The sequence below is a fragment of the Lacerta agilis genome, chromosome 13 (assembly GCF_009819535.1).
Source record: "Lacerta agilis isolate rLacAgi1 chromosome 13, rLacAgi1.pri, whole genome shotgun sequence".
Lineage (NCBI taxonomy): Eukaryota > Metazoa > Chordata > Lepidosauria > Squamata > Lacertidae > Lacerta > Lacerta agilis.
This window is the reverse complement of record NC_046324.1, coordinates 35,273,801-35,300,711: the sequence shown is the minus strand read 5'-3', so window position 1 is coordinate 35,300,711 and position 26,911 is coordinate 35,273,801. Positions and strand designations below refer to the sequence as shown.

At 44.0% G+C, this 26,911-nt stretch overlaps 1 protein-coding gene across 1 annotated transcript; it reads left to right on the top strand.

Moving 5' to 3' along the window:
- The first annotated feature begins 888 nt into the window (after positions 1 to 888).
- Positions 889 to 16,219, top strand: VRK3 (VRK serine/threonine kinase 3). Its single transcript, XM_033167095.1, has 13 exons — positions 889 to 1,129; positions 3,209 to 3,355; positions 3,671 to 3,817; positions 4,569 to 4,621; positions 5,622 to 5,688; positions 6,754 to 6,838; positions 7,632 to 7,734; positions 9,355 to 9,447; positions 9,917 to 10,049; positions 11,501 to 11,621; positions 12,473 to 12,531; positions 15,069 to 15,217; positions 15,718 to 16,219. The coding sequence occupies exons 1-12, from the start codon at positions 898 to 900 to the stop codon at positions 15,215 to 15,217; spliced, it is 1,389 nt and encodes a 462-aa protein (XP_033022986.1). The 5' UTR covers positions 889 to 897; the 3' UTR covers positions 15,718 to 16,219.
- Positions 16,220 to 26,911: the final 10,692 nt, after the last annotated feature.

The following is a 26,911-nucleotide window of genomic DNA, read 5'->3' as shown; positions in this document are numbered from 1 at the left end:
AGAAAGAGGGTCACTTGGATCCGAAGGCGAGGGTGGCCACCTCATTACGTTTCTTAACGTGTAAGATTTATATGCTGTGTTTCTTTAAAAAAGAAAAAGAAGGTAAGCCAGGTTACTCGTTTCTTTTCTTTTCTTTTTAAAGCACACTTCCTGTATTTTGTTGCCCCTTTGAAATGTGTGTTTTGAAACCGAAAATGGAACTTTAGTGAAATGTGTTTGGGTGCACAGTACTGCGTTTACCCTGCCCCGCAATTAAAATAAAATAAAATAAAATGGCTCACTATATATAGAGAGAGGGGGGAGAGAGACAGACAGAGAGAGAGAGAGAGAGAGAGAGAGAGAGAGAGAGAGAGAGAATGTATTAAAAACAGCTTCCAAAAACATGGAGTGTCTGTCTTGGTGCTTCCCCACCCCCTTAGTTGCCATTGCAGCTTTAAAAGTTTTTAAAGAGCAAGTGTGGTGTAAAGGTTAGAGTGTCAAGACTAGGACATGGGTCAAATCCCCACTCAACCATAAAGCTCCCTGAGTGATCTTGGGGCCCTCGCTCAACCTAACCTGCCTTACAGGATTGTTGCAGGGATTAAATGAGTAGGTGAACTGTGTTAACTAAAATGGAATATTAAATAAATTTTAGGGGCCTTGGATTATTTTATTAATTGCATGTCTTTCCCATTTTTACTCTAAGATACTTAAGGTATGCATGTGTTTCTACCTTGTCTCTCTCTCTCTCTCTCACACACACACACACACAAGCCCAAAGCACACACACACACCCATTTTGTTAGCTGCTGCTTTCCCCACTCCTTTGTACCACATGAAGATTAATCATTTGCTCTTATAAATTGCCTTTGGAGTTTTAGATGGTAGGTAAATTGAGCCCTATCAAAATATTCACTGATGCAACAACCAAATTCAAATTATGAATATTACTTTCCAATTTTGAGGCTTGCAGCTATTTATGTCCACCCACTCCCCTCTTCCCTCTCCCACTGTTTTTCTAGAATGGTCAATTTTTGCCCGCAGTGTGGAGCAAGGGTTGAGGCATCCTTTAAATTTTGTGCCTCCTGCGGGGTGAGACTGCCTACAGAAGAAGAGGGCATGCAGATCACTCCAACTTCTTCAATGAAAGGTAGGAATGTATAGTCAAATGTGGCAGCTGACAAACATTACCTATCTGATGACCCAGCTGAAAGTCCTTTGAGGGTAGACCTCCTAACTTATTGTTCCTATTTAACATTATGCACATTTATTAGCCAGGGAGAGTGGATGGCACAAAAAGGAGATGTAAACCCATATAGTGAGTGATGTTTGAATCTAAGATACTGATCTTCGTATTATGCCTGATTTTGTTAGGAATTCACTGCCTGCCAGTCCACCCCCTCACCCAACAGCTGTCAAGTGGAACTAGTTGCAGGGAAGTTAGTTATAAGCATGACATTTTGTCACCCAGTAATGTTAGCTTTGGAGATATGGAGGTTGAGAGCCAGAACCATTCAGGGATTGTAGACAGGAATGGTAAACAGGGCCCAGCACCAGCTTTTGGAGCCTTCCATCACCTTTCAGATTTTGCTTATTTAAGGGCAGCTGGGCCTGTTATGGCAGCGCTAAGCAGATCTTTGCTCAGTACAACTGCCAGGATGCCTTCCCTGCCCTGCCACTCATGCCCCTTTCTCAAGCAGGTAGTTTGTCTCCTATGTGGTAGCTCAGCAACAATGCCAGGGGGAGCTCCAATCTGTGTGCTTTAACTTGCGTCCATGATATACACACATCAGAAGTGGAGTCAGTGTAACTAAAATGATGGGGTCAGCGAGTGTGGGTTTGTGACCTAGAGATTTGTTTGTTGCTGCTGCCAAGCCATCCCGCAGTTCCCACAGGCTGCCACCATTGGGTGACAGGAGACCAGCTGACTTACTATAGCAGCAGCAGGGCAGTATATTCCTGGGTATGCTATATTGCCCAAATATTGTAAAAAGATATTTAGCCAAATTTCTATACCCCTTAATTGTAAAAAAAGAAAAAAAGACCACTTAGTTGTTTATAAAGATTTTTTTAAAAAAATAGAAGTTCTTAATAGAAAGTTAAAAACTGGTATTTAAAAGCATTCCAAAAGTTATTAAAATCAGTGGTAAGCTAAAACGAGATTAAAACACATGGCACCTTTTACATGTCTTGATGGGGTGCCTAAACAAAAACATTTTAAGCAGGTGCCAAAGACAGTACAAACTCGTAGGGTTGCTATATGTCCTCTTTTTCCAGGACACGCCCTCTTTTTCATGGGTATGTACAATGAGAGTTCAGGGGCATCACAAGGGGGGTGCAGGGGGTGCGGTGCGCCCCGGGTGTCATGCCAGGGGGTGACAACCCCCCCCGGGTGTGGCGGCACTCACACCCCTGGCGGGTGGATTTTCGCGATTGGCGCGATCGTCGTCATGAAAATCCGCCCGCTGATTGCGCAAATACGTCCGGTGATCAGCCGGGTGCATCCCCAGCTGGCAGGCGGGGGTGCTAGTGCCGTCCGCTGATCATGCAAATCCACCTGGCAGCCAGGCAGATTTGTGTGATCAGCGGGTGGATTTTCACAACGACGATTGCGCCAGTCTTGAAAATTCGCCCGCCGGGAATGCAAATGCCACTCTCCAGGGGGTGCCAGCCTGGGAGGCTCCCGTCGCCGGAGCACCCCCCCTGCGGGTGGCTAGCCCCGCCTGTGAGAGTCATCATAGTGATCCATAGTTAAAAGCAGAAGTCGGCAGATGTGTCCTCTAATTTGCTCTTCAAAATATGGCATCCCTAGAACAGGTGCCTGTCTAATGTCAATAGGCAGGGAGTTCCAAAGCATAGAAGGTGTCATACTAAAAGATCAATTTCATACAAGTGTGGAACGGGTATTATGTGGTACCTGTAACAGTATTTATAAAATCTATTTATATACAAAAATTATATACCACTGTATCATAAAAATATATCACAGCTGTTTACAGCAGTATAAAAACATTAAACCAGACAGTACCAGTTCTGCAGATTGAAGCAATGAAAGGTAAGGTGAACTTGCAAACAGACTGGTCCCAAGCTGTTAGAGGCTTTATATAGGAATAGCAACACCTTGAATTTGGCCTGGTAACAAGTAAGCAACCAGTGCAGATCTATGAGTAGAGGCAGTTGGCCTGCCTGTAAACTCCTTTGTTGTTCTGACAGTGCTACCTTTTATCAGGGCTAAGCCAGGAAGACCAGGATCACCTGCCGAGGTCTCCTGCAAAAAAAAAGGCAGAAATACTACCAGACAAAGGAAACACTTCTTCTGCAATTAAATGGAGCTGGTCACCTTCTGTATCACCTACTAAATCACCAAAGGCAAAAGGTGAGGATCTTAGCACTGCATATGGTTGTATTTGCTGATGATTCCAGGTGGGTGGGTGGGTGGCTGGCTGGCTTTGAATTTTTGCACAAACTCCTATTATGCTTCTTTCTGTATTTTCTTGTTTAAAACCCATTGCTAACGCAATGCTAACCATTTTCATGAAATTTGCCCTGAAAACTAGTTTTTCAAATTTGCAGTCATCCCAATATTGAGGGCAAACAGAGCAATATTGGGGGCAGAGTGAGTCCCCACTCTGAATTCCTAGACAGTGGTCTACAAATCTAAGTAAGGAATACTTGTCTCTTTCTTGTAAAGCAAAGCCCAGCTACCGATCTCCCAGGAAGGACAGGAGTGCCACCGTGAGACCTCTCCCAGAGGGTGAGATCCTAACAGACATGAACAACAAGCAATGGAAGCTTGGGAAACTTCTGAGCGAGGGTGACTGTGGACTGATGTATGAAGGTACAAGATGTGCTTGCATGGTATCACATTCTGGAGAGAATGCAACCACCTCTTCTGTGTCCTACTTTATTAAGGAAAATCTGCCCTTAAGTTTTTTTTTTTTTAAAGGGATATATCTGCTCCTATAGATAAATAAAATCAAGTGGCAGCAGGAGCAAAAACAAACAAACAAAAACGAGTGGCAGAAAAAACAGCAAAAATAAAACACTGACTAAAACTGCCTATTTCTAAGTTTTCAGCAAATAAAATCTATATCCCAGTTTATTTAATGGTCTTTTCCTGGTTTCTAAAACTTAAGTCTGTCATAACTATATTTTCATAATCTGTCATTCATTGTCTTAACTGTCAAGATAGCTCAACTAGTTGTGTGTCATCCATATTTTCATAATCTGTCATTCATTGTCTTAACTGTCAAGATAGCTCAACTAGTTGTGTGTCGTCCCCCCCAAATGCTGTATGTATGCTGAGCTGGTGACCCTGCTATCTCTAATATGTGATAACCATTTCCTAGAATCCTTTGCTGTGGTTGCAGTGGACATACAAAGATTGTGTCCAAAGGGTGCAGTGTTGGCTTTGTTGTCCAGATCTGCTCCTTGCTCAGTGTATTTAAGTGTCCTGATACCTATTGTTTCCGAGGTGGTACTATATCAATATAACAAGAGTGAAATAAAGTTAACCTACTGGTCTTCATATAGTAGGTGCAGATCTCCTGGGCTACCTATTAACCTTAATTTATTCCATCCTTTCACAGCAATGTGTGCATCTGAAGCTTGCCCTTCCCAGCGGAGATACACCCTCAAACTTGTGAGTTCAGCTCTCTGTGTTAGGTGTATCATACACCATTCTATGTGCTGGAACACAGCAGGAGGACTTGGAGCTTGTCTCTTCCAAAGAGTTCCAATAATCAGTGACACAAAGAAGGACTTGAAGTATGAAATCACACATAGAGGAAGCAGGTCAGAGCACCCAGACTCTCTTGTGCTTTACAATAAGAGTTCACAGTCTCTTCTCAAGAACAGGACTAGTAAAAGGCAAGTACAGAGAGAGGCTGCTAAGCCTAGAATGGCGATAGAAGTAGGTTGCTGGGTGCTATGTGATGCCCAACATTGGTCATGCTCAAACTAGAGCCATTGAAATTAATGAGTAGATTGGTTTCAATGTGTCTTCTCTGAGTTTGGCTAACATTGGCTATCTCCCGATGGTTGAAGTGGTAGGAGCTGTGTGTAAGGCATAGTAGCTTCATTCTGTGACCATCAGGGGTGTCTCCCCAAGGCACTCTGTGATTTCAAAATACCCACCACAGCCTTAACATTTTTATATTTTCCTATCTATAAGGATTGACAATTTTCTTTAAAAATAAATAAATCACCACTCATACACAAAAGAAAAACACACAGGGTTGTATTCAAGTTCTCCTCTTAGTAGATCAATAAAATTGATGGGCTATGTCTATAGATTTCAGTGCGCCTACTCTCGGTAGGACTAGCATTGAATACAACCCAAATTCTATCGCTAATGCTTGTCACACGTGGGTTGTATTATACTAACTGCACTGGTCATTGGCTGTGGTGCATTGGGATGACATTCCTGGTGATATTCTGGGCTAACTTACTACATCTGCTCCTCTCTGATTTCTCCCATTTGTAAAGTGGAAATGGAATTCTTTACTTGCCTTTGTGAAATCTATTGAGTGTTAGAGAAGCTATGTAAAGAAGATTGCTTTAACATGGTATTTAAAGTGTAGGGTGAGGAGGGCAGTGAGGCAACAAAAAGAATATCAGTGTCAGTTTCTCTCCCTTCTCAGGATTGCAAAGATGGACGGCTCTTCAATGAACAGAACTTCATGCAGCGAGCTGCCAAGAAAGCCACAGGTAAGAACTGATGAGTCATTAAAGTGACTGTATGTTTAAAGCAGTATGGTACCACTTTAAGTAGTCACAGCTTTCCCCAAAGAGTCTGGGGAACTGTAGTGTTTTTTTAAGGTTGCTGAAAGTTATTAGGAGACCCCTATTCCCCTCAGAAAGCTACAATTCCCAGAGTGGTTTTACAGTCAATCCTTCTCCCCAGGGAGCTGGGAATTGCAGCTCTGTGAGAGGAAAAGGGGCCTCCTAACAGTTCTCAGCACCCTTAACAAACTTTGGTGGAAGCCATGACAGTTTAAAGTGGCATGGCACCGGTATTACTTTAAACATATAGTGCAGATGGAGACTGTGTCTCAGGAGAGGGACACAGGGTTCACCAGTGAGTTCTTGGGGTCTGTCTGTTTTTATATATATATATATATATAAAGTAAAGGTAAAGGACCCCTGGACAGTTAAGTTCAGTCGAATTTGACTGTGTCTCTGTTTTGCCTTTATCTACAGTAAGCCTTGTGAAGAAGTGATGCCTTTTCCCAAGGCTTTTGAGGAGGACTCGTGGAGCTCTGGCTAGATGAAGAGGTGGTGGGACAGCTTGTAGCCAGCCCTAGTATTAGGAGTGGTGGTGCTGAGGGATGGAGATAAACCCCCTCCCCCCCCCCAAAAAAGACGTGTGATGTTTTATTACAGAAATCCCCATGTCTATCTTCTTGTTACTGTCTTTCTCTCTTGTTCTCCCTCTGCTATTATTAAGGCTTAGTAGGCTGATTCTAGAAACTAGTCAGGGCCTTTATTCAGCCTGAATTTTCTGAAACTCAGTCCCTGCACCTCTCAGGTGAGCGCTATTGTCATTATGAGAGAACAAGGGAGGTGTTCATGGTGAGTTCTGCCTCTTTTTCTAGAAAAATAGCACTGGAACTAGCTATGTCTTGAAATGGGGAGGGGCACTCTCTCCCACACTCTGCATAACACAATCCTGATTAACATAGTCCTGACCTCTGGAGTGAGTGGAAGGAGGCAACATGGACAAGGAAATCACTTAACAGAAGTAAGACCAATGTTCTCTCTGTCTCTTTGTAGTGGAGAAGTGGAAGAAACAGCATTCAGTACCATTGCTGGGGATCCCTAATTGCGTTGGTTTTGGCCTCCACAATAGTAACTACAGGTTAGGAAGCTTTGCCATGGGAACTCCTGTGAGCCATCTTTCCCTCTACTGCCCAAATCCTTCCTCTGTGCTATGCTATCTCATCTTACTTTCACCATCAATGTTGCTGTTTTCCCACAATCCCTTTGTACTGTTGCTGAACCCGTTTTCTTTATTCAATTGCTATTCTGTTTCCCCAGAAGAGCAAATTAGACATTGATTTTATGATTTTAACAGTTGCTCCAGAGCCTCTTTTTTGTGCTTTTGACTTGCTTTGTCAGTCTACCTCCTGCTTTGAATTCTTCTACTTAGGATTTCTGGTAGTATTGCATTTTGAATATGCTAGCTTAGGGAGTGTGGTCATGATCATAGTGCTGCAGTAAGGTGAGCTGAAAGAAACTGAATTCCTCCCATTACATATCCGGATTACTGGTAGTTCTTGTTGTCCACAGATCTGAAGAGGAGTTAGTTTATATACAGATAGAGGGGTGGGGACTAGAGGTCTGACAATAGTGGATGCAAACCTCTAGCACAGTGTTTTTCAACCTTTTTTGGGCAAGGGCACACTTGTTTTATGAAAAAAATCACGAGGCACACCACCATTAGAAAATGTTTAAAAATTTAACTCTGTGCCTATATTGACTATATATAAAGTAATTCTCTTGAATAGGAATCAAATAAACACAATTTTTCCCACGGCACACCAGGCAACATCTCGCGGCACACTAGTGTGCCGCGGAACAGTGGTTGAAAAACACTGCTCTAGCAAATAGCACAGTTCACATGCTGCTGTGTTATCTCTTTGGACTGGCAGGTTCCTGGTCTTCTCTTATCTGGGCCGCTCCCTTCAGTCCATCCTGGATGACTGTGCAAACAAGATGACGGAGAAAGCAGCCTTGCAGCTTGCAATCAGACTGGTATGAAATGCCCAAAAGGAGAATGGATGAAAAGGAATCTTCTCAAAAAGTCTCTTTGTAAAACAGAGGCTTTTTTGCCACTACAGGACAGCTTTGGGCCCAGGGAATTATGGGTGATTGCCATGCTTCAACAAGAATAACCTGGAGAGTAGTTTCATTCCTTTCATCCTTGATCAAAGCTATGCTTATAAGTAGAAATAATACAATGCTGCTGTATTTAAATCTGACAGTTGTCCCCCTCCCCCATTCTTTCAAAATGGCCTTGCAAGGATGAGATTTGCGTCAGAAGTGGCGCAGCAGATGATGTTTAACCCTTTCCCACCCAGTTCATTTACCCAGTTCATTTGCAACATTCCCTTGTTGTTGTTGTTGTTTAATCGTTTAGTCATGTCCGGCTCTTCGTGACCCCATGGACCAGAACATGCCAGGCACTCCTGTCTTCCACTGCCTCCCACAGTTTGGTCAGATTCATGTTGGTAGCTTCGAGAACACTGTCCAACCATCTCGTCCTCTGTCATCCCTTTCTTCTTGTGCCCTCAATCTTTCCCAACATCAGGGTCTTTTCTTTTCTACCAAGTGCCCTGCAGAGTTCTAAGCCAGTGTTTCCAAGATGAGCGAAGTTCTGGAAACTGATTAGGGGAGCTGCAAACAACTGGATGACAGGAAAAGAATCTTGCACAACAGCCCAGCCTTCTCCTTTAGAGGAGGAAGGTTTTACTTCTCCCTCTTGGTCCGGTAGATGGAACCATTAATATTAGCCTCAATTATCTCCTCCTCCCTGCCACGCACCCAGCAGCAGAATGGAGAAAGATTCCCCACCCATTTTCCAGTTCTGCCTGCTCATTCACTACCCACAAGCCCCTTTTTCTGCTTTGCTCCTCTCCCATTTGTACCTGGGCAGGGTTGAGTATTGGCTTGCATAGCCAACACCATGTTCCTCCTTCAAAGATTCGGGTTATTCTCAAATGTTTCTCCCTTCTCCTCAGAGAAAGAGGGCTTTGAAGCCAAGGGCCTACTTCAGGAGCTTGACTCCTAGGTCAAGCAAGATGGGAGGAAGCAGACCCTATGAAGCAAATGCTGCTGCTCTGTTAGAGTAGCTGCTACCTGCAGTTGTGGAGAGAAGGAACTAGAAGATACAGTGACTCTGCCAGGCAGAGTGTTAAATCTGGTAAACACTAATCGAAATGAATCCCTTCCTGAAGGTGTTTTGCAGGAGAGAAGCCTCTGCAAGTTTAATGTTGCATGTGGCTGTGTTGTCACATTTAAGCTTGGTCCTCAGAACTGCAAATTAGCATGACTAGAGTGCAGTGCTGTGCAGGATCTTTCTCAGGTTGTTTGCACAGTAGGGTTTAGGTAATTATCTCCAATCCTTACAGAGCTGCACTTCACACTATGTGGCATGATCAGCTCTGTGCTGATGGATTTTAGGAGTACAATCCTCTATGAACAGACATAGAGTGGCTTATGCTATGTGAATGTTTCGGCTGTGTTTTTCCAGAGGCTATATGGCAAACATCCATGCACCATCACCAGCAGAAAATACTCTGGTTAGGATTAACTCTGAGAAATGCAGGCATTCCAAGGGTGTCATTTTTCCTCTGCCTTCAATTTTGTCTTTAGGTGGATGTTCTGGAGTTCCTCCATGAGAATGAGTACACCCATGGGGACATCACTGCTCAGCACATATATGTGAATCCAGCTGACCTTGCTGCGGTAAGGAATGGAGCAGGGACAGACAAGGAACGTGTCCTTGCTGAAGGGTGTTCCTGTAGGACAGGAGAACATAATTTTCGTTCTACAGATCTCCCCCAAATATAGACATAAGAGACTCTTGTCTATCCCTCCTGCTAAGAATAGCCAGTCAAAAAAGTTCCTTCCTTTTCCCTCTCGTCTTGCCTGCAAACCTTTGACTATTGCTCATTCTAGGTTGTGTGAGAGAAGCATGTACTCTCCTTTTACGTTCTTACTGCATAGCATGGAAGGAGGGGTCACTTGGGGAGCAGTGATTCTTATGACCGCACCTTCTGGCTCCATTCATTCTGACTTAGGTGCCTTCCTGGCTGTTGCTTAAGGGCACAAGGCAATTGCAAATGTTACTAAGGGGTGCTTTGCAAGGCCAGGCTGGCAGATCTTTGTCTTTTTGCTGTTGGGTCACTCTCTCCTCCTCCTCTTCCTCCCCCAGATCACCCTGGCAGATTACTGCTTTGCTTTCCGGTACAGCCCTGGGGGGAAGCATGTATCTGAATGCGAAGGCAGCAGGACACCCCACGAGGGCAACATAGAGTTCATCAGCATTGATAGCCACAAAGGAGCCGGTGGGTGATAATGTCACACTAGAAACAGACTGGGTGGGCAGTATAAGCCATTGTTTTGATTCAGTCTGCGGTCTTTTCTCCTGTGCCCTTGATCATACTTCTCCAGGAGCTGGCCCTTCTCTTACTAACTTGTTGGTCCCTTGCACAAAAGAAGTGCTTCCTTATTCCTGTGGAATAAGGCTCTCTGGTTTGCCTGGCCTTCAGCTTCTCTTCTTAAGAAGCTTTAAGATGACCTGTTTATTGAGCACTCATCTTGCTTCATTTACACTTTGCTTATGGAGAGGGTTCAGCAACACTGGCTTTTTATTGAACTTTCATTATGATTTGTTTGCGGGAAGGTTAGACAGTGTTGCATCAAGCGTTATTCCACACTTTCCAGTGCATTTTCCTGTCACTTTCCTTATCACAAAATGCCCAGGGTTTGGAGGGAAGGGGAGGGGGTTGTTACACATGGCCTCCTAAGAAGCTTTAACTGCACAGCAACAATCCAAAAGTGGCATTAACTTGTGCACTTGAAGAGGTCACTGTATCTCCATGCTTTTGTGCTCCCTCTAGGCCAACCTTCCCCAGCCTGGTACCCTCCAGATGTTTTGGACTTCACTTCCCATTGGCCCCAACCAGAATGGTTCATGGTCAGGAATGGTGCAAGTTGTAGCACAGAAATATTTGGAAGGCAACATATTGGGAGAGGCTGCTCTTGGCAGTCAAGATCATACTTTTCCCCATGGCTACATGCTCTCAGTGATAAATCACTAAGGACTAATTCTAGTTGGCTGGGTTCCAGGCTAGCATATTTAATTTTTGAGGCTATTTCATTTTTGGTGCATGAGGGAAAAGGAAATGTTAAAGTTGGCTTTATGTTCTAACAGCAAGAGGCAGCTCATGTATTTTTAAAACTTTTTAAAACTTTCTTGCACTTCAGTCACACCCACACCATACATTAAACCATATTTAAAGCACATAGCTTCCTCTGCATAATCCTGGGAACAGTAGTTTATCCCTTGCAGAGCTACAATTCACAGCACCCTTAAGAAACTACAGTTCCTATGAACACTTTGGGGAAGAAATGTGCTTTAAATGTATTTTGGTGTGGGTGTGATTTTCCTACTTCCTATTGCAAAAAGGATTCTATATTTAGGTCATATGCAAATAAATGTCGTCATTCAGTTGCTTGATTGGTATTTTTCTCATAGCGAAGGAGTTGCAGAGAGATATTCTTAGTTACAGCCTGCCTTTTGGGGGTGTTGTAGGATTTTATTAATTCCTGGAGACCTTAAGGCAAGTAAAACCCTGAAATAAATAGTGGAAAATTGAAGCACATGCTAAGGCAGATTTACCCAAGACGTGACTGCAGTCCATGTGAGCCACTGATTATAAGGCTGTACCCCAATTTCTGTACTGTGCTATTGATGTTCCATACTTGGATATGCTTTCTTTTTCTATCCTGTTAGCTCCATCTCGTCGTAGTGATCTTGAGTCTCTGGGTTACTGTCTAGTGAAGTGGCTGTGCAGATGTCTTCCCTGGTCTGAGGACCTTGATTATCCCTGTGTGGTCATGCAGAAGAAGGAAAGGTGTGTGCTGTGCATGGGAGATGTCCCTGGTTTCATCATGACCACCTCTCTATCCTTGTTATGTGAAAAAGAAAACTTGTGCAGTAGTAGATAGGTAAAAGCTGCTAGTTTACAACTGCCATCTTTCCTGATAGTTAGCCATATTGGCTGGCCCCTTGGCAGCATCTGGAAGGCTATAAATTTCCCATTCCTTGTGCTAGGGCTTTCAAACTAGTATCAGAATAGGTTTCCCTTGGTCAGTTGCAACAGTCATCAAGACTAGTCATTGTGAGTCCCCTCACTTGGTATACTGGTGCTTGGCTCTGCCTCCTTGCTGGTCTTATACTCTCCCTTCTTCACAATCCCAAAGTACCGTATTTACGCAAATCTAATGCGCCATCGGATCTAATGTGCACCTCAGTTTTCAAAACCTTGAAACCAAAAAAGTATTTGCTGGCGAATGTAAATGTGCCATCAAATCTAATGCACACCCTAATTTCCGCGACGTAATTAGGTCAAAGAAGGTGTGCATGACATTCAAGTAAATACCTGTACAGTACAGTAGTTGGAGAACACATATTGTTCCTTGAAACTGCCATCAAACTTCATTGTTTTCTAGATGGCTGACAACCGTTGCTGAAGGCAATAGCAGAGTCTGGTAACTAACTGCTTGACAGCTATTGTGTCACTTGCAGTGCACAGTCTGGGACAAATATCACATTTACCCAACGTACAAGATGGGCCCTAGCTTGTGCATCCGTATTTGGGGCATTTTGAGTAGGAGAGAATAAGGGTGTCTTTTTAAAATTATCAACTTAGCCTTATTTTTCTCTACCTCTTTTTTGAGGGGCTCACCAATTTTTCTGTTGTAGGTACAAAGCAGATGTTATCAAGTCTCCAAGGCTCTCCTTTGACTGGAAATCAAATTCAGGTACGAGCTTCACATTTGCACCCCAGCTTTCTTTTAGGGACTCCGTGTGGCATATGTTATGATATCTCATTTTCTTCCTTTTAACTTTTTCCATTTTTATTGACTTGTTATGATTTTGGTAAACAGGTTCCCATATTCACTTTCGTTTTCTCTTAATTCTCCTTAGCCATCAAAGCTGTTCTAAATATGGCTTGTTCTAGTGTGTGCCTTTTTTGTCTCCTCACACAAAGCACATAGAGAGCCTCTCAAAGCTCTTACTGAGACAGTCCAGCAGTTGCTTTTCCTGTGAGATGAAAGCTTCCCTGTACAGGTGGTAATGACTTGAGTGAGACCAGTTTAGAAGTTTTAACTGACTTGGTCTGATAGCAACACTGAGGGATTATATTTCCTTGCATACAGAAATAGCCAATGTGATATGCACCAAGATTTCTACTCCTGCTGCGTTCTTTCTCTTGACAATTTTTCAACATCAGTGCCCCTGCAATGTCCCTGTAATGGTTTATTTGGCAATATGCTTTATCGCATTATCCTTCACCTGGTCCAGATTCAAGACCCATCTCTGACCCTGAACCATGGGGCCCACTTTCATATATTTACTTTTGATTTACAGTATACTTAATACAGTGTTAGCTTAGCAATACTACTAAATGAAAGCCATTGATTTTTACACTTGTTCTTAGCCCAAAAGCTGAGAAGCTATTGAAAACCAGTGATTTTTGTTTCTTTAAAAGAGACTCACTATTTCAGTGGGACACCTGAGTGTTGTTCTAGATTTCATTGTATTGAAAGGTAATATTACAGTAGAAAGGCTTACAGCTCATTTTGTGCCGCTAAACTGTTTTGAGGGTCACAATTGCTGAGAAGCCTGCTCATAAAGTTAGGTGGTACCAAATGGCAGGGATGACTGCTTCACTTGCCAATTCTGGTGTTTTTTTGTTTTTTTTTACTGACTGAAATCCAATTTCACTTTTAAGGTTGTATCCCAAGACAGCTCACGGAATTGTTTCTGCAGCTCAGATCTTAATTTCAGTGTGTCCACAGTGAACAATATTTATACTCATGATGCACCCTCACACAAATTGCTTTTTAGCTTTTGTTCTAGTGAGCTTATAAGGGAAGGACAATGTGGAGGTGTGTGTGTGTGTGTGTGTGTGCTTGCATGCATGCATGTGGTGGGGTAGATTTTTGCTGTTTCTGTTCTGCAGAAGACCCTTCTGCATTCCTAGTCCCCAGCATACTTCCATTCTGAACGAAGTGTAGAAAGCCATAGAAACAGACTAGAAAGTGAAATAGTTTCCTTGCTCCATAGAGCACTTCCATAACTCAGGCACAGCTATAGGAAAGTAGGGCATACAGTCGGCCAGAAATACCTTTTTTCTTCTGCCACTTTGCACCACTCATGAAAATTGATAAAATGAGTGTCACATCAGAAGTGTGTGTTCTAGACCACACACTGCATGTAGTGCTCCTTTGGCTTGGGCAGCCTTAGCTGGAGTTCAACATGGTAGCAACAGGTTTGGTGTGACCTACCAGTAGATCCCAACCCACAGGTTGAAGACCTAGGTTCTGATGGAGGTATCAAGGGGCTGGGAGCCAGGCGACCTGTGCTGTTTCTCCAGCTCTGCTGTCAGATAATGTGGGGCCTGACCTTTACAATGATCTTCTAAAGTGATCATCCTCTAGCCCTGTGGCTGCTTGTCTTTTTACAGACAGGTAAGGCCTTTCAGAAGGCTGATCGCTGTAGAATTGATGCTTTTGAATTATGGTGCTGGAGGAGACTCTAGAGAGTCCCATGGACTGCAAGAAGATCAAACCTATCCATTCTCAAAGAAATCAGCCCTGAGTGCTCACTAGAAGGACAGATCCTGAAGTTGAGGCTCCAGTACTTTGGCCACCTCATGAGAAGAGAAGACTCCCTAGAAAAGACCCTGATGTTGGGAAAGATGGAGGGCACAAGGAGAAGGGGACGACAGAGGATGAGATGGTTGGACAGTGTTCTCGAAGCTACTAACATGAGTTTGGCCAAACTGCGAGAGGCAGTGAAGGATAGGCGTGCCTGGCGTGCTCTGGTCCATGGGGTCACGAAGAGTCGGACACGACTGAACAACAACAACAAAAGGCCTTTCATTTCCAGCGAGTGTTTTTAGGTGCTCTCTAGAAGTAGGTTTTTACTACCCATCTGTTCCATCTGGTTTGAACCATACCGTAATGTTGCTTTACTGTAATTTGGTGATTTTTTAATTTGATAATTTAAAACTTTTGCTAGAGTGCCTTGAACAGGTTTGTATAGAATGCCAGGTTAAAACTATTGTGAGCACATAAATAACACATCTAGCTTGCTCTCTTTGATGTTTGTGATTTTGTTATGAGCTCGCTATGGTTGCAACATGGTCTCCATGAAGGGTATTGAGCACACAGCCGAGCCAAGTCAGCCACATTTTTAGATGCTATCTGGGTCAACAACATGTGGGAATACTGGAATGACTGCTTTGTAGGAGCCAGCTGTTCTCATTGACAACCGTGTTAACCTTTTCTAGAGGCCCTGAAGAGCTACCTGCTTCAAGTGATGTCCCTGGAATATGAAGAGAAGCCAGACTATGAAGAGCTACGCACTGTCCTGACGAGGCCTCTTGAGCTGATGAGAACATCTGCCTATGACTCAGTGGATCTCAAGGTGGCACCCTAGGTAATGCGCTAATACTGGTTGCATTCTCATCAGCTTTCACCTCTCTGAGAAAGAACAGATAGCAACTAGACATGGCAGCGGCAAACCTGTGTGTTGGGTACAAGCACCTTGTTTTGTGGTCTGGGTGTTCTACAAAATGTTTAGAGTTGACCCTTTGCTACAGAGATGCAACCTTGACAGCTTTTAGATGAAAAGCTAGATCTGCAAGTTAATATATAAATGATTATCTTTTCCCTACCAATGTCCACAGATGACTTTTCTATTGAAATAGCTATAGAGAGTGTGCTATCTTAATGCTCTGTAGCAGATGTCTTTGTTGTTGTGCTAAGTTGTGAGCTGGCTTCAGGCAAAGGCTGTACTCTGAATCGCCGAAGCTGATAACAGATACAAACCCTTGTCATCTGGTAGCTTGTATTTAGGCTTCCAATAACATAGGAGGTAAACATTGAAGTAACAAATTGCAGCGTAGCAAGAGTAACAATTCCTATTATGCTTTGCAGATCTGGGAAACAGAGAGAAGATGGTAGAGAGAGTCAACCCCACTGGAATATCCTGGAGCAGCTGGGAATACAATTTCCCTTATTTTTTCACACCTGACATTTAGATTGGGGAGACATTTAGATTGTGGAATTTCTTGCAGCTGTTTGTTAGGGCCTTGTTGCGACCTTTTATAGAATCAATCCTATCCTGCTGCACAGCACTGAATTCTGGTTACCGTAAATCCTATATACCTATTTTATAGACAACTGCTTGAGCAGTATTTTAAAACAGTAACCCCCCAAGTTGTTTTTGATGTGTTTTACCTTGTAAATAGTAATGGCTACTTTGATTTTGTTTTGTTGTTTTGAAAGGGGGGAAAACTGCAATCTTACATTCATTGTCTTAATTGTGTTTTAATTTTATTTTATTCTAATCTGCCTTGGAGACCTTTTATCAGGTAGAAGGTATTGTAAAGTCTATTAAGAATATTAAATAAATATATATATTCTGTTGATCTTGTAATCAGCTATCTTGGGTGAGCTCTTGGGCAGTATTTTGTTGTTTTGCTCATGGCAACAAAGACACACGGCATTGGGTTATTCAGGAGCTAGCATCATATTTCTTTATGTTCACACATTTCCCTGCTTTGATTCACAAGGAGGGAGGGTGTTCAGTGAAATTATGTAAGGGACTTTTTAATGGCCCTATGTTCTGCTTTCTAGAACAGAAGCGGCCTTTTCCTCCCTCTCTGGTGTGCAGAAACAGCGTAATATTTACAGAGCAGGCACAGCAGGTTTTTAGCTCAATACGTAGGCCTGGATTCACAATTTACATAACAGACATACCACCAGCCAGCTGAATGATGCTTCAGCTATCAGTCTTGCCTTCCTACTCATGCACCAGGCCAGCTTTCTGACTTTTTATTGTTTAACTTAAAATGGCACACTTGATCGCCTGTCAACTTTTTATTTATTTATTAAAAACAGCAAAACCACATATTAAAAATATATATATTGTTGAGGCTATAGGAGGGAGAGGTGTGTTGCTGAGATCCTGGGCACAAGCCACTAGGGCCTCCACACAGCCAGTTTTACTTGTTTCAAATTGAATCACACTGCAGACTTGCAAAGCTGATCCCCCCCCCGAGCTTTTTTTTGGGGGGGGGGAGATGAAAAAGTTTGTACTGAAAGTGGTGAGGGTACTTCCAAACTAGCTGCACAGTTTAAAAGATCTTAGATCTTCCTTCACCCCGAAGCACCCTGCAAGGATGTGGAAAGGGCCCAACAGTTGTTCTTTCAGAATAAGTGAGGATATCCCCCCCCCTCCCGAGATATAGCAGGACATTCCAGGAGCAACTCATTTCATCTGTTATTCATGATGGGCAGCATCCCTGCTTAGGACTTCAGTTCTGGCTTTAATTCAGAAAAACTAAAAATAAATAAATCCTGCAACAATTGTGTGTTTCTCTTATCCTTCATACTATTGGACTGAGGAGTAGGCTTGCACAATATATCAATATATTGTTTAAAACCGATATTTAGAGAAAATCGTGATAACCTTAAAAAAAAAGACCTGGCAATTTATTGTGAATCAAGCACAGTATTGGAAAAGCTGGGGGGAGCCTAGGCCTCTTCCTGTGCAGCCCTTGCTAACTCCACCTTAGCTCCTCCCTGCCTCCTGGGAATCACAAATTGTGGCTGAAAGGATAGAGAAACCATGTGCAGTGTTTACTGCACCTCCAGTTTCCCTTGCCTCCAGCAGCAGCAACTATCAAGAGAGTAGGCTGGCTGGCAATAATAATAATAATAAAAAAAACAGAATCTGTCTGCAGCAAATCTGGTAGGTTGCTTAAGAAGGCTGGTCAGAGCTGGCTCCTTACTAGCCTGGACTTCTGGAGCCCCCTTCCTCCTCCTGTTGCTCCTCCTGTAAAAAAAAAACACGAACAAACAAACAAAACAGCACCCTGCTCTGGCGTTCAAACTTCTTCCTCTTTCCCCCCCATCTCTGTATGTGCACTACTTGGGGGGGGGGGGAGCTGTGTGTGTGTGTGTGTGTGTGTGTGTGTCCCTGTCTTGTATACTGCAAAGAACACCTCGAGGACAAAGGGTGACAAGTGACAAATTGAAATGCAGCAAGAGGAAATGGTGAAAGTATTTGTTAAATAGGAGGACATAGATTAATCTTTGTAAAGTACTTAAATCCACTATTATAACAGAGCAGTTGAATGTAATTTATATTGCAGTACTATATCTCCTTCAGACTTTGTAAGGTGGGACCTGTAACAAAATGCTGCTGTCACCATCTGCGGTGATCATGGAACCCAAGAAAGTGAAATCTCTCACCGAGATACTGTTCACTGATCACGTCAGCCAGTCATGCCCTATTCCAGCACATTCCATTCCATTTCCCCTCCCAACAGTTTTCTGTTCTCCTGCCCCTGCCAACAGTCAGCTAGCTTTCTGTGATCACTGAGCATTGTTGTTGTTGTTCAGTCGTTCAGTCGTGTCCGACTCTTCGTGACCCCATGGACCAGAGCACGCCAGGCACGCCTATCCTTCACTGCCTCTCGCAGTTTGGCCAAACTCATGTTAGTAGCTTCGAGAACACTGTCCAACCATCTCATCCTCTGTCGTCCCCTTCTCCTTGTGCCCTCCATCGTTCCCAACATCAGGGTCTTTTCTAGGGAGTCTTCTCTTCTCATGAGGTGGCCAAAGTACTGGAGCCTCAGCTTCAGGATCTGTCCTAGTGAGCACTCAGGGCTGATTTCTTTGAGAATGGATAGGTTTGATCTTCTTGCAGTCCATGGGACTCTCAAGAGTCTCCTCCAGCACCATAATTCAAAAGCATCAATACTTCGGCGATCAGCCTTCTTGATGGTCCAGCTCTCACTTCCGTACATTACTACTGGGAAAACCATAGCTTTAACTATATGGACCTTTGTCGGCAAGGTGATGTCTCTGCTTTTTAAGATGCTGTCTAGGTTTGTCATTGCTTTTTTCCCAAGAAGCAGGCGTCTTCTAATTTCGTGACTGCTGTCACCATCTGCAGTGATCATGGAACCCAAGAAAGTGAAATCTCTCACTGCCTCCATTTCTTCCCCTTCTATTTGCCAGGAGGTGATGGGACCAGTGGCCATGATCTTAGTTTTTTTGATGTTGAGCTTCAGACCATATTTTGCGCTCTCCTCTTTCACCCTCATTAAAAGGTTCTTTAATTCCTCCTCACTTTCTGCCATCAAGGTAGTATCATCAGCATATCTGAGGTTGTTGATATTTTTCCCGGCAATCTTAATTCCGGTTTGGGATTCATCCAGTCCAGCCTTTCGCATGATGAATTCTGCATATAAGTTAAATAAGCAGGGAGACAATATACAGCCTTGTCGTACTCCTTTCCCAATTTTGAACCAATCAGTTGTTCCATATCCAGTTCTAACTGTAGCTTCTTGTCCCACATAGAGATTTCTCAGGAGACAAATGAGGTGATCCGGCACTCCCATTTCTTTAAGAACTTGCCATAGTTTGCTGTGGTCGACACAGTCAAATGCTTTTGCATAGTCAATGAAGCAGGAGTAGATGTTTTTCTGGAACTCTCTAGCTTTCTCCATAATCCAGCGCATGTTTGCAATTTGGTCTCTGGTTCCTCTGCCCCTTCGAAATCCAGCTTGCACTTCTGGGAGTTCTCGGTCCACATACTGCTTAAGCCTGCCTTGTAGAATTTTAAGCATAACCTTGCTAGCATGTGAAATGAGTGCAATTGTGCGGTAGTTGGAGCATTCTTTGGCACTGCCCTTCTTTGGGATTGGGATGTAGACTGATCTTCTCCAATCCTCTGGCCACTGCTGAGTTTTCCAAACTTATCACTGAGCATACCCGTCCTCAATGGGCTGGTTTTGTTTTTGGTTTTTTGGTTTTTTGTGGGGCAGGGGTGGGGGAGAGACTACAGGGGGTAGGGTCCCCCTTGGGTTTTTCCTTAAATGGTTTTTTGTACTTCTGCAAAGCTGCTGCTATCTTTCCTCTTGTGTGTGTATGGTCCTGCTTTGGCTATATAAAGATTGGCACTCACACCTGAACACTGGTAATAGAAGGAACGATGCGCCCAAGAGTGTATTGCTATTTGGATATCATTTACACCCCCATCATCTAGAGAACCAACTTGCCACTTTTTTAGAACATCCTGTTTTTGTTGTTCGTTTTCCTTTGCTTTTTGTTAACATAGCCCAAGAGCTGTCTTTTATTGGGATGAGAATGTCGAATTTTGTCCTGTTAGACCAGGGATGCCCAAACTTTTTTCAAAGAGGGCCAGATTTGATGAAGTGCACATGTTGAGCTTTTTTACGGATTGAAGTTGTTGAGTTTCTTTAAGACTTTTACCGCAGGACATATACTGCTGCAGGGGCCAGATTAAATCAACCGGCAGGCCAGATTAGGCCCCCAAAACAGACTTTGTACATGCCTGTGTTAGACCCTGTTTAGCCAGCACAGCCTCTCTGCATGTAGCTCTGAGGTACAGCCCTTCCCCAGTTTTGTTTTACATGAGTGCTTACTATTGTATTGGTTCCAAGCCAGTCCCTTGAGGCGTGTCTCCAGGCAACGAGACAGGCTCCTGCAGCGGCTTATTGGGAAAGAACAACGTAATTGAGTTGTTTTGCTTGCTTTCCAGCTGGAGATTTCTTTTTTATGATGATGATGATGGTGTGTTTTGTTCAAACCCTATGGACAGATTTAAAGCAAGTGTTATCCACATTGCCTTCTTCAGGGAAATTCGGAGTGTTGGTAAATCGGCCAGTAGGAAAAGCAAAATAATCTTATCGGTGTAGGGGAGGAATGGGCAAATGTGAGAAAGGAAGCCCTACTTCCAACTGGCAGATGAGTGAGACACAATCTGATGCAGGGCAGACCTCTAAAGCCTCACTAACCACATGAAGCAGACTGAGCAAGGAATTCCAATGGAAGACGGATGGCAATAGAGGATAACGGTTCTTATTCTGTATCAGACCTAAAGAAACCGGTACTTCTTCCAACTCAAAACATGATGAAGAACATGGCTGAAAACTAATGATCACTACTGAATACAAGAAGTGCCTAAACCACACCTGTAAAATTATGAGTCTTAATAGGAACCATGTTTTAGGAGTCATGCATGCTGCTTGTATAACTGGAATGTAAAAATCCCGATAGGCTAAACATCGGTGTGTGTGTTTTTATTAAAAACAAACAAATAAACCCACTATCATTATGTTTTAATGTGTGGGGAATTCTTGCCAGTTCTGTTTAGATTTGTGACATCACATCACCATCTTCTGCCCATTGCTGGCATTGCAAGTGTAAAGTTTCATTGAAACTCCCTCGGAAAATAAACTTACATCGTTTTGGATTGTCGCCAAAACAGCAGATAAGATGGGAGGCATTGGCATGCTTGGGAGAACCCTGAGGTGTGCAGAAGGTACAAAAAAGAGAGTCAGCATGGCACAATAGTTACAGTGTCAGGCTAGGACCTCGGAGACCAGGATTCAAATGCCCTCTCAGCCAGGATGCTCACACCCTTCAACATTTCTCTGATGAAAATAGGGACGACCTATGGAAAAGCAGGACATTCTGGGATCAAATCAGAAAACAGGATGACTTCTGCAAATCTGGGACTGTCCCTGGAAAATAGGGGCACTTGGAGGGTCTGGGAGTCTCCTACACTGCAATATTTTGTTGGGAGTCCCACTTGCATTCACTATATGACAGAGCTTCCCAAACTTCTGCAGAGCACACACTTCTAGATGCCTCATATGAATAAACCAAGGAAATGATAGGGTTATTTATACATACAACTTCCCTCCAGCCTGAGGCCATTGTGAACATGTTTTCACTACCTGCAAAGAGTGGTGGTAAACACACACACACACACACGGCAAAAAGCTGTTGTTCAAGGCATCTAGTAACAATTGTTTTCTTACGGGATTAGCATTTTAAATTATTTAGTTATGATTTGATGGATTGTTATTGTTCACCTTCCTGACATTAGTGTACCCTGTGCAATCCTAGATGTGTAGGATCAGAAATAGGTCCCATTGAGTTCAAGTAAGCAAGCACAGGATTGCATCAATTGTCACCTTAGTATCAATTGTATATTGCATTGTTCTATATAGTTCTATATAGTGAAGTGTTATAAATTGATTTTAAGAGCAATGTGTGTTTGTGTGTAGATAGATATATTGACATAAAAGTGTGATCCAGCCTTCAAGGCTGCTGCGTGTTTATGGGCAAGAGAGGCTGTAGCTCAGTGGTAGAGCATCGGCCTTGCATTCAAAAGGTCCCAGGTTCAATCCCCAGCCTCTCCAGGTATGGCTGAGAAAGACTCCTTCTCTGAAACCCTGAAACTCACAAGTCACCATAGAAGATGATACTGGGCTAGATGGCCAATGATCTGACTCTTTATTCCTATATTCCCTGTGAATTGAATGATGACATATCCAAAGAGGGAGGTGTGGGTTTCATATACAACTAGAACCTGCACCTATCTCTATGGGAGAGATTGTGTTACAAGAGGTCGGTACATCTGCTTTTGAACCTTTTTGTTGTAACTTGAAAATCAGCCGATTACAGAAATGACACCCAAAGGCAGGGAAATAATGTTATGAAACTAAGCACCCTGGGCCCCTTTGGGAGGAAGGGAAAGATATAAATCTAATAAGCAAACAATAACTTCTCCCATCCATTTCAGGTGCCAAGAGGTGGGTCAAGTGGGAGCATCACCCAATGTTTTGAGCAAATAAACGTTTTAATTTCCTGCCATTGCACCATGGAGTGTGATGGATGAACTCTGTTGGGAGAGAGACAGACAAGAGAGTACAACTAGGGGCGTTGGAGAATTCCATCAGAAAAGGGAGCGGAAATTTCCACAATTTGCATGTTTGTCAGAAATCAGGAATGTAAACCAAGCAAGTGAACATGAGTGGCACTGGCTATCATTTTGGCCTGCAAATATTATGTAAATCATATTGTTATTATCTGCTGTGCTTTTGACACAGTTCCCATCAATTGAAATTGGGTGTGTAATAAACTATGCTAGTTTTTGGCATAGCAGATAGCCAGCTGAACAATGTAGTTGTTGGTGGAAGCCAGACGGGTAGCACAGAAACAGCGCTGATTGCAATAGACATAGGATGGGAGAGAAATAGCTGCTTTACTTCCCTAAGTGTAACGCTGTGGCATGTCCTTGATTGCTCAGTGGCTTTTGGTACCATCCAGCGTGATATCCATCCAGGCTGGTCCTGCAGGTTGGCAGTGGGAGGCACAGTGATATGTATGCCAGCGGTGCATTGGGCAGAGGGTCTGGTTCAGTCACTTTGGCAGTTCCTTTTTCATAGCAGAAATTCCATCTTCCATGTAAAAAATAAATAAATCACAGGTTTGGAGGGGACCCAAAAGATGGCATCTAGATTTTGTACACACACACACACACACACACACACACACACACTGGGTGCAATTGCCAAAGTCTCGTTTCCACCTTTGTTCCACCCCCTTTTAATTACAATAATAATAATTTTCCAAGTGTGTAAAGCTGAATCCACACAAGATAAATGTGCATGTTGGGGGCTTACTGCACTACTGGGCCCATCTAATCTGCCATTGTCTGCCCATCCCCATTTTCATACTCCAAGGAGGGAGTGCCACTTCCTATGGAAATCAAAGTATGCTCTTTGCTTCAGAACTGTCGTCGTCCCCCCCCCCCATTAATTGACTAAGGCTGCAATCCATTCCTAACCCTGTTTACCTGGAAATAAGCTTCTCGAATTCAATAGGAATTACTTCTGAGTGGACAGTTAGAATTCTGCTATAAGGCTGCAATCCTAGACATACATACCTTGTAGTGAGCCCACCTTGAACACAGCAAGGCTTATTTCTGCTGATATACCTCCTTGTTTAACTGAACATGCTTTCTTTTATCAAATGAGAACCCTACCTATTTCTCCATATTTCCCATGCAGGCAGAATTGTGTGTCTGAAACAAGATCAAACCTGTGTTTGATTCTAAAAATATATATGTAGCCTACTTGTGGTGGAAGGGCTTCTGCAGGCAGCAAAGACAATGACAGGAGGTGTGTGTGTTGCCTTGTAGAAATGTCTCTTCATTTCACCATCCTTAACTTCCCTCACTCTGAAACAGGTGTATATTTTACATCACAGCAATAGGAAGAGCGATGGCTCAGTGGTGGAACATCTGCTTTGAGTGCAGAACATCCCAGGTTCCGCCTCCAGCATCTGCAGGTAGAGCTGAGACAGACTCCCTGCCTGAAACCCTGGTGAGCTGCTGCCAGTCAGTGTGGACAATACTGAGCTACATAGACCAGGGGTCCCCAAACTAAGGCCCGGGGGCTGGATGCGACCCAATCGCCTTCTAAATCCGGCCCACGGACAGTCCAGGAATCAGCGTGATTTTACATAAGTAGAACGTGTGCTTTTATTTAAAATGCATCTCTGGGTTATTTGTGGGGCATAGGAATTCGTTCATTCCCCCCCCCCGAATATAGCCCAGCCCCCCACAAGGTCTGAGGGACAGTGGACCGGCCCCCTGCTGAAAAAGTTTGCTGACCCCAACATAGACCAATGGTCCGACATGGCATAGGGGAGCTTGCTAGGTCTTGATGACCATTAGGGGCGCTAGTGAGCTATCTTTCAACGCCCTATGAAAAATTGCAGGTGAAAACTTTATTACCCAGTATCTGTGATTATAATTTATTTTAATAAGTCTCTTGGTGCCGAATGATTTTTCTTCCACTGGCATGTCATATGGCTAGATTATCCATAATATTGCTGCAGCGTGCAGAGGATATCCGTCTCCTCTGTACACCCTGCACAACTGCTAAAAGGGACTAAAAGGGTGATCTGTCATATAAAACTGCTGTTTAAAGCGCAAGAGCAGGACAATTCAGACAGTTCTCCCCTGCGCCCGTCAGTTGGTAATCCTAGGATTGGCTGCGGGTGGAGGAAAGAGAAGGACTTTACATTGTTGCAAATGGAACTCTTATTTCCTAGGCTTGCCATACGTCAGGAAAATTCCTGACATGTCCTGGTTTGTGGGTGCAAAAATGTTGTTGGGGGGTGTGTGAATTGCCGAATAGGCAAAATGTCTGGGGAAACCCGGATGTATGGCAATGTGTGATGGAAAAAGCAGTGGAAACAGCTCCAAAATCTTAAAACTAGGTTTTTGTGGGGTCTTCCTACAAAAAGCTCAACAACTTTGCACATGTCAGGAATTTTATTCTTAATCTTTCCTATGCAAATTGCAAGCAAAAATAAAGGGGTGGGATCCAACTAAGGACTACAGGCTCGCGTTTGTCCCCCGCTCCCTGCGTTTAAGGCAGGGGTCTGCAACCTTTAAGACAAAAAGAGCCACTTGGACCCGTTTCTGAAGAAAAAAAAGAAACTGGGAGCCGCAAAACCACTGCGACATTTAAAACAAATATAACACTGCATTTTATTTTTAAAAATCCGATTTAAATAAAAAAAATCTGATTTAAATAAAAAAACCAATTTTTTGATTTTTTTAAAAAAAAATCATTAATTTTTATCCAACCTAGGGACCACTACCAGGTCACAGCCTGATCCAAGGTGGTTTGCAACAGCATACAAATATTTGATTTGCTGTTGTTGTTTTTAAAAATGAGTCCTCAACTGCACACTTGTGTTAAATGTTTGTCCCATGTCTAATTGAAGACTGCTGGCTTTTACAATAATCTTAGTGTCTTTTACCCTTAATATTCCAGACCAGAGGCTATGCTCACCTCTTCCAACCTCCTCTCTTGCTAAATAAAGCACAGAATTGCACCAGAGAAGCCTGTGATGTTTGTGCTGACTTGCATACAGGTGGCTGTAGTAGTTCATAGTGTTCAAACCTTTTTAGGGGAGTTCCCTGCCCCCTTAATGACAATGGCGATAGATTTTGCACATGAACACAGATCCAAGTTAGGACTCCTCTCTTCCACGCCAACAGGTGCTTTGTCAAGGCTCCCCTAACACACACTCAGGACAGAGGAAAAACTGCAACCTTTTGGGGCGTCATTCTCCTACCCATGTCTCTGTGAGAACCAGCCCTTTATTCTGCCTCCCGTAGTACATCCTCCCCCTTCAAGAAATCATTTCCTTTGGACTTTCGGCCCATCTCCACCCCTATTACTCCTTGCCCTCGTGAAGGAAGCATTTTCACAAGTTTTCTTTTTGGTGGGCTGTCCGTGCTTCCAAACACCTGGAAGTCACGACAGGGGCTTCTCCCCCACCTAGTAAATTCTGCCTCTGCATAAGTTACTCAGGTTCGGTTTTCTTTACCAGCCCACCCAACCACCCACCCCCGGTCGAAGCAGAGCAATAAGTCATTTACCTCAGCAGGGGACAAGCTCAGCTCCAATAATGAAACCCTTCCAAGGACTGGGGGGGGGGTCAAAACTTGTGACAAGCAGGTAGGTGGTTGGAGAGCAGCATCGGAGGGGGAGGGGGGAAGGAAATGAGAGGGGGAGGGGGGAAGGAAGCGAGAGAAAGCTTTCCCAGTTTTTATGCAAGCCGGAGCCTGAAAAGTTGCCAGAGCGCATGCGGCAAGGAGACTAAAGAAGTGCTATTGTGGGTCGAGTGACCTAGAACTGGGAGAAAAGAAAGCGCGGGAGAACAAGCCCCTCTTTCAGCCGCCGAGGAGGAATCCCCCGGATCTCCTCCAGCCACAGGCTGCCCAACCAAACCGGGGCAAAGTCAAGGCGCCGCTCTTTGCGCCGCGCGTTTGGAGAGGCCACTTTGGAGAGGCCACAGCTGGAGGGCGCGGCGCAGGCGGCCAACTTGCGCTCCCGCGCTCCGCCCGGCAGCCTAAGCAACACACCTGAGGAAGCAGCGGCGGAGGACTCCCCCTCCCCAGTCCCAGTCCCCCACCCCAAGGGACTCGTTGGGGGGTTGCAAAGCCCCCCGCCCACGGCAGGCAGAGAGCTCGACGGTGGTTTCTGCCCAGCCAGCCCAGCTTTGCGCCCTGGAAGGCGGGGGCGACGTGACGAACCTTGCCTGGTGAGGTCCGGCGGCGGCTCCGCTCGACGCTGCTGCGGAAGAACGCACAACTGCCTTTTCCTCCATGCAGCCTTTTTAAGCAGCCACGTCCCTGCTGTGCGTGCTCGGGCTCCTAGGCGCCTCCAAGCCCCCTCGCGACACATGCACCCATTGGCTCCTGAGACGCGGGTCCCGGGCA

Bases quoted from the DNA above. Each gene is read 5' to 3' on its own strand.
- VRK3 (XM_033167095.1), top strand. From the start codon at position 898: ATGCAACAACCAAATTCAAATTATGAATATTACTTTCCAATTTTGAGG. The intron at 9,448-9,916 runs GTAAGGAATGGA...TTCCTCCCCCAG, and splicing joins ATCCAGCTGACCTTGCTGCG to ATCACCCTGGCAGATTACTG. The intron at 10,050-11,500 runs GTGGGTGATAAT...CTATCCTGTTAG, and splicing joins TGATAGCCACAAAGGAGCCG to CTCCATCTCGTCGTAGTGAT.